Source organism: Herpailurus yagouaroundi, unplaced genomic scaffold, assembly GCF_014898765.1.
Source record: "Herpailurus yagouaroundi ecotype Mexico unplaced genomic scaffold, PumYag 165, whole genome shotgun sequence".
Lineage (NCBI taxonomy): Eukaryota > Metazoa > Chordata > Mammalia > Carnivora > Felidae > Herpailurus > Herpailurus yagouaroundi.
In genome coordinates this window covers 13,274,903-13,283,026 of record NW_024412406.1, presented here as the reverse complement: position 1 = coordinate 13,283,026, position 8,124 = coordinate 13,274,903, and the positions used below count along the sequence as shown (strand labels likewise).

At 40.1% G+C, this 8,124-nt stretch overlaps 1 protein-coding gene across 13 annotated transcripts in view; it reads right to left on the bottom strand.

The window, feature by feature from the left end:
* The window catches only part of EYA1 (EYA transcriptional coactivator and phosphatase 1), a 172,793-nt gene that overhangs the window by 135,667 nt on the left and 29,002 nt on the right, over positions 1–8,124 (bottom strand). For 8 of the 13 annotated variants that reach the window (XM_040487612.1, XM_040487613.1, XM_040487620.1 and 5 more), the window contains one exon: positions 7,627–7,704. The exons of 3 other annotated variants lie outside the window; for them this stretch is intronic. In XM_040487612.1, the coding sequence (XP_040343546.1) occupies positions 7,627–7,704 (78 nt within the window). Of the gene's footprint in view, positions 1–7,626; positions 7,705–8,124 lie in introns of those variants that run through there. 2 more of the 13 variants (XM_040487622.1, XM_040487623.1) reach the window with 1 other exon arrangement.

Here is an 8,124-nt window from a genome sequence, read left to right as displayed (position 1 = left end):
GGGGAGAGAGGGGGAGAGAGGGGGAGAGAGGGGGAGAGAGGGGGAGAGAGGGGGAGAATGCCAAGCAGGCTCTACACTGTTAGCACTGAGCTCAACACGGGGCTCCACCTCACAAACCATGAGATCATGACCTGGGCAAAATCAAGAGCCAGACGCCCAACCGACGGAGCCACCCAGGCACCTGTGAATAGTACCCTTTATAAAATACGTGTGAATAAGAAGCTGTGATGTTGTCTGGGTATCTTGCTACTAATTATCTAACGATGTGCCCCTAAAATGATTAAATATTTAATGCCATATAATAAAGCCCTATTTTGGGGGATTTCCCTAAATCCGAGCCCCTACAATTTTGTGTGGACTAAAGTCCAGAATCTTCTAAGTCATACCTCAAGTACTTTTCCTCTAAATTGCCTAAAACACCTTTAACTTTTAAACAATTTAGGAATTCTGATTACTTTTAAATTTCATGGGACCAGAACACCCTAAAGCAAAAAGAATGCTCCCAGATCATTCATCAAGGTAAATAAAATGGTTCTTTTACCATTAGTAAGCTCCAAATTACACACGCCAGAGCCTTGAGAATGTGTGGGCAACTAATGCTTCTGTTTTAGTACATTTGTTTCCTATTATGCCATTAGTTCTCTTAGTTCTAACCTAGAAGTTAAAGAACCTCCCTAAATCTTTGTTGTGGGAAGGGAGGGGAGGACCTAAGCTTGAGAATCTCCTAAGAAGGTGAACAGAAATCCCCAAATTAGCACTTCCTCCTTCACTGCTCCTCTCTCATTAACAACATCACTCAGATGGACAAGTTGAAAGTCCACAAGTTTTGACTCTTCTCTTTCCTCCTATCATTTCATCATAAATTCAGCCAGCTCTCCCTTCAGAATATGCCCTCTACTTGACAACTTCTCCCTGCTCTCGCTTACCACCCTGTTGCAATTAGCAACATGATGGCTACCGGGGAGTGGTGGTCAGGACCCCCCCTCCCCACACACAGCCTCACCCTCCTCTCTTTCTCCTCCACTCCTTTCCCCTAATGGAATCCTGGCACCTTTAGTCCCGCCTCTGTGGCTCTTCTAAGAAGCACACGGGCTAATACAGTCCTCTCTCTTGTCAGCCAGGGCAATACCGGTCTCCCGGTTTCTATTTACCCTCCTCTCCCCTCTTCTCCCATAAAGCATTTTCCACACAACAAATGCTGATCTCTTAAAAACGTATATTGGATCATGTCATAACTGTCCCCAACTCTAAGCCCCATTATCCTCTTACATTTAAATTAACCCAAACTTAAAAATAAATTACATAAAATACAGAGATACATAAACTCGAACTTACTCCCTAAGATCTCTGCTCGTATGCTCACCCTTCAGAGAGGCCGTCCCTCTAAAAGAGACCCCCAGCCACTCCTCGCTGTATGCTTTGATCTGCTCTCATTTCTGTTGTAGCCTACTTACTTTCACTACCACTTAGCTCCTTATTACCTGCCTCACCCACAGAACGAAAACTCCTTGAGGGCAGGGACCTCATCTCCTTCATCACTGCCATAATTCCACCACCTAGAACACTGCCTCATATACAGTAGGTGCTCTACACATAACTGTTGAATGAAGGAGTCAGACCCAAAAAGTTACATCTTTTTACGAGCAATTAAAAGACAAAGAAATCCTATTTTTCATACATGACATTTCTTTCTCCTCTAGAAGCATTCCTGCTCCTATTTCTAATTTTCAAACACTACCAGACATCGACATTATATTGATGACCATTATATGATCATTATATTACATGATTATCTGATTATATTATATGATCAACATTATATGATCAATATTATCAACTGGCACTTCATTTAACAAATTAATAACAAATTTAGACTTTGTGGAAATGGAAGAAACAGAAGGCAAAGATATTTTGTAATCCCTAAAAACATTCTTTTCAACGTCAACTGCTCTTAATACATTTAGATCACTAAAATACTGCTTTTCAGGGGTAAATAGTAAATGGGCAGAACATCATTAAATTTTTAAAACATAATAACCTTGCCATTTTCAATTCGGCAACATGCCTTTGAAAATCACCTGCTCTCCTCCAGTCTCCCCATATAAGGATACCTGGGGATTTCCCTGGAAAAGAGGGAGCTTCATTGTCCCCTTAATGCTTTAAGATGCTCAGGTTCCTTGAGGCACAGAGGTGAGACGGCTACTACCAATGTCAGCAAGGCTCCAGTTCGTCTTTATCCTTGCTACTGCCTCAAGACACCCAAGGTTGAGATGTGAATGAAGTCATCATGGAGAAGGAAGCAGGAGTAGTGACCACAGAGGTGAAGACCGTTTTGGAGTCAAATGGCTCAGAGGTCGCTTTCTCCAGACTTCTCTTTTTCTTATAAACCCCAAGTCCCATTCACAACTGCTCCAGCAGGCCATGATTTTTACATTTTCACTCAAGAAAGACAGAAAGGAAGGAAGGAAAAAATCCCTAGTGTACTCCATCCCCTTCTCCATTGTGCGACATGGAGAATCAATCTATGGAATGGAAAACAAGATCCCCTATAGCTGCAGTCTCTTCACCAAACCTTCCTTCCACCTTCTGCTAAGCCTTTTTCCAAGGACCTTGCTTCTCCTGCAGAGCTTCTTCCAAGTAGATCCTACTCATTCTCTCAGATTCCAGATATTACAAGAGACCTGAAAAACATATCCTCACTGCTTTTTCTTCCAAATCGTTGTTGTTTGCTCTCCCATAAGGCCTTCCTTTCCTAAGATTTATGGCAATTCTTAAAAACTTCCATGAATGACCCACCTCCTAAACATGGCCTCGCATTTATCAAAAACTTTAATATGTGACTATATCCGCTAACAAGTCCCAACGTTGTCTTGGGTTATGTATCCAACACTTCTCTCATTCCATCTAGGCCTCAACTCTAGTCTTCTACTCCAACCATCAAGCTCAAGACCACATTGTGAACCTTCCCCCCCCCCCCCCATTCCACAGTCTTGCACCACAACAGCATCAACCAATTTATTTGTTTACTTAACATTTACTGACCAGCATCCATGTGCTCAATTCCATGATGGGTGCTAGGACTGTAACTGTAAGCAAGCCAAATAAAATTTCTGTTCTCATAGTGCTATGGGTTAGCAAGAGGAAAGATAATACAAAGTAATTTTAAAAGTAGTGATGAAGGCTGAAGAAAGGAAGTACAGAGGACTGACTACGGAAGCATGTGGTAGAGGTCTGAGTTTCGAGATTAAGGAAGAAACATCCTCTCCTTCCAGAATTTTCTTTCCTCTAGTCTCATCTGTTCTCCAACGTTATCATAGATGCAGGACCCCTCGACAGCCTATTTTCTCTCAATTTGTTATCCCTTACCTTTGCTTTAAAAAAAAGAAAAAAACTTTGAGGATACGTGAATAATTATTTTAAACTCTTACTGATACCTGTCCTTTTACTTCCACATTCTTCCCTGCCTTACCGGAAAACCCTTAAATATCATTTTTACCTGAGCAGCAAAACTCTCGTAAAGAAAAACTGCTCTGCCATAAAGGCTCCACATTCATCGTTCTACCTTTGTTTGGACTCAGGCTCTATTGCCAACCTTCTTTTATATTTCAAAATATTCCAAAAATATTCTTTTATATTCCAGCCTCGGGCTTCCCAACTCCTCATGGCATCTATTTCATTCTTCTCATTTTTTCAAGCTCACAAGCCTATCACTAACAAATGAGTTGATAGCTCAAATTGAGTTGCTTCAGAGGAAAAAGTAGAAGCCATCATTCATTCATCCATTCATTCATCTAGCAAATATCTAAGTGCCTAACTTTTTAAGTGTTGAGGATACGAATGAACAAAGCGAGCCAAATCTTCGCCATCACAAGCTTACATTTTGGTGGGGTGAAAAGCCACCAATAAAACTAATACACAAGTAAATGATACACTTTGCTAAGGGCTGTGTTATGGTGGTTAGCATGTTAGAGAGACTGGAAGCCTACAGTGAGAGTTTTGCAATACTGAGTAGGGTGGTTGGGGTGCCTTATAGAGAAGGTGATATGAGAGCAAAGACTCAAGGTGATGAAGGAGTCAGGCAGATAGGTGTACAGAGAGGTGCCCCAGGCAGAGGGATGGTCACGGCAAAGGCACCGACTGCAACATGCATGTCTGGCATGTTGAAGGACTAGTGGGAAGCAGGCAATAGGTCTGATGGGGCTCTTCGCTATTACAAAGAATCAGCATTTACTCGGAGATGAATGGGAGCTACCGGAGGGTTTGAACAGAAGAATCAGACAGGAATTCCCTTAACGTAGTGTCTCGTCCTCCACTTCAAACGCACGCACGTTAACTTCCATTCCATTGTTCCGGATGTTTCTGTGGAAAAGTTATTCCTTTCTCTAAGGCGATCCACTTCTGTTTTGGATTTAAGCCACTGCTGTCCCAACAGGGACCTCCCTCCATCAGTTCTCCCCATTTTGCCTACACCTATCACCCCTACCTCTGTAAAGTTTGTGTTGGCAGCCAAAACCACTCTGACTTTCTAAATGCCATCCTCAGCCCCGTATCTTACTTTCTAATGGACTACCTTCTCTTCTCCTCTCACCGCTTACGTACTTGAAAGACACTTTTCTCCTCCCTGTCTCCACCTTATTGGTTAAATCACTTCCTCACCTTATTGGTTAAATCATCCATTTATTCCCTGAACTTATGACCACATAGATCTGCTAGGAACTATGCTGGCAACAGAAATGGGGCATACAGGCAAGTGGGCACATGGGGAAGTAAATCACTACTCACTGAAACTGCTGTAGGCTAAATCTATTGATGTTTCTCATGGAGATTTTATTTTTAAAGGTTATTTATTTTGAGAGAGAGAGAGACAGAGAGAAGCAGACAAGGGCAGAGACAGAGGAAGAGAGAGAATACCAAGCAGGCTCCACACTGTCAGTGCAGAGCCCGACACAAGGCTTGATCCTATGAACAGTGAGATCATGAGCTGAGCCAAAACCCAGAGTCAGATGCTTAACCGACTGAGCCATCCGGGTGCCCCTCTCGTTGATATTTTATTTTGACATAACTTGACCCTTGAATAAAAGTTGCATATAGAGTAGAAAAAATTTTCCAGATATTGTTTACCACAATTCCCTAAACGCTAATGTCTTAGTAGCTTAGTCCGCTAGTCCCTTTTTCATTATATAAGTGCGTGTGTATAAATACATATATCTCATTTTTTTTTTTTTGGAGTTGCAGAGATGATGCCCCTTTGCTACTACCTCAGTGTATATATTTAAGAACAAGTTAGTCCTTTATCACAGGTTATCGATATCAGGAAAAATAGCAATGAAATATTATTGTCCATAGATACTTAAAACTTCTCTCATTTCAGTACATGACTTTAAACTTGCACTTCAAAATTACTACTTTTAAAAAGTATGAATGCTACAGACATATACTGTAAGATATTTTTGAAAAAAAGCAGAAGGGATAAAATTCAAATTATATTCTATTATCCAGAGAAAACCACCATTAATTTGTATACCCATATATAAAGAAACATAATGTTTAAAAATAAATGGATTATACAGAGCATATTACTCTTTTGTAACCTGCTTGGTATACCTACTTGGTATAGTTAACATTTCCTCATGCCATTCAGTTTTTTCAAACCTATTTTTAATAGCTGTATCCAAATCTCTCACATAGACAGCGCTTCCTTGAAATTCTTCCCTGCCTTTACTTGCAACTCAATCCTCTTCCTTCTTCCCCAGTTGAAAAAAATCAGTGTTTTCACTTTATCCCCTGCCCATCTCTCCATATTGGTCTTCCCGGGATTCTGTCTTCAACGCTGTTTCAGCCCACTAGCTTTAACTCTCTGCACGCTTCCAAAATTTCCATTCTAGATCTTTCCCAAGCTCCAACATCTCTGAGTGGATGTTACCTCCCACTCGACATGCCCCAGAGGGAAGGTACCACCTTTCCTTCTCAGTCATGCTTGTCTTGCATTCTGTCACCTTAACCTGTCTCTGCCTCACTCACCCCTTGTGCTCATTGGTTACTATGCCATAAATTCTACTTCACAAATACATCTTAACGCATCACTTGTCCACACCATTGCCAGCACCTCCTCTCTGGTATTAAATGCCAGAAGATTTTATCTGGTCTCTCCACTTCAGTTCTCAAGCCCCCCTCACTCCTGATACAGTCTGGATTCTGTATGGGAACACAATCACGCAACCCGCTTTCTCTGATGTCTCCTACTGCTCTCAGGACACAACGCAAACATCACGTGGAACACGCAAGCCTGGTCAGACTCTATCCTGACCCTGTCCAGCATGCTACCATCACTCAAACTGTACACACCAGGAATGCTGAACCACTGACAATTCTAAATTCTAAATTCTCTGTGTCTTGGTCTGTTCCCATGGAGTTCCATCTGTCCAGCTTCACCCTCCTCATATTTTCTCCCTCCCCCTACCCTATGTGCTTTATTCCTACTCATTTTTTAAGGCTGAGTGAAGCCATCATCTCTCCCAGGAAACCTTTCTTGCCCACCTCATCCCAACCTTGTCTCTGTTGGGTCCCTGCCTAGGTATTCTTGGGGATCTCTTGGGTTCCCTCTGGAAATCAAACTGTAATGTGATGATCTGGTTACCTATTCAACTCACTAAGCCTCAAACCAGGGCCACTCTCATGTATCTAAGAATCTATAATGGCACCAAGCACATTCTCTGGTTTAAGTTGGATTCTAGTAAGTGTTTTGTAAAAGAACTCATGGGCATAACACCTTTTTGTTATTTCCTTATTGCTTCCATCTGGTATCCTAAGTATAAAAGTTATACATTTGTATTTCATGCTATATCTATGTATAACTCCTTTTAGTTGTGGTATGCATTAAATAAGTGATCCTGAGAGCTGGAGTAAGTCAATCACAAATTTATGTAAGTATAGCATTTCCGTTTGAGAGGTTTTAAAAACACAGAGGATAATATAAAAAGGGTTAAAAATTTAAGAATTACTTCTGATAGAAATAATTTCTTTATTGAAATAGTCCAATCTGGGTAATCTGGCAAATACATAAACACAACCTCACAGTTACTTTAATATCACAATCACTTTCCTATCAGTAATTTCATTAACAAAGATGTGAAACTTGTTTGTTGGAGGCAGGCCTTGTTAACGTGAAAGAGATCAAAACTAACTTAAGGATTGAAAGCTGCTTTATAAAGTGTTTAATTAGATCTATAGTTGACATGACAGGAGGACAGTTTCTAAGACTCCTTAAAGAGTACCAGAAGCAAAATTTTGCCTAACTAAATACGCATGATTAGAAAAATCATACAAATGAGAGAAAAAGGGAAGGAGTCACTAACATAAAGATAATTTAGTAGAAGAGAAAAGAAACAAAACCCCTTTTGATTTTGTCTTCTTGATAGGATATCAATATTTTCAGCAAACACTTCATAACATTGGATAAAAAGAGAATTACAAGAATGGGACTCTGCATAAGGCTCTATTACATTTATATAATACATACACACATGCATATACACACAGATATATACTTGATATATCTAACAGTTTCAATAAACTAAGAAAAGCTATGTTTTGTATTAATGTGAAAGTCTAATATATATTCCTTACCTGAACCTGAGAAATTGTCTAAAGACCCGTCTGCTGTTGTTGAAACTATTTCACTGCTGCTCATTGGCTCTGTTTTAACTACAAAATAAACAACATATATCATATATCCAATTAATAGTTATTTGTAAAGGCATGGTGGAGAAGTTATAACATTCAAAATAGTTACAAGAAAATCACTCTAAAAGCCAGTCTTTTAGTATTTGAATGTAATTCAGATTAACATTTGTAATAGCGTTTTTACAAAACATACGCATGTTAACTGTTTTCTGCTTAAGTTAACAATCCATTGTGTCAAGCTATCCTTTAAAAACAGAAACACTTTAAAAGTAGCTAAAATCTTAACATTTATATGATGTGGACATGAGGTTATTTCCTTGGGTATGTAGCCATTTGACGAAACAGAGCCAAAAAGCCATGATACTCAAGGACAGGCACATGCTTACGTGTGTGAACACACACACACACACACACACACACACACACACACACACACACACA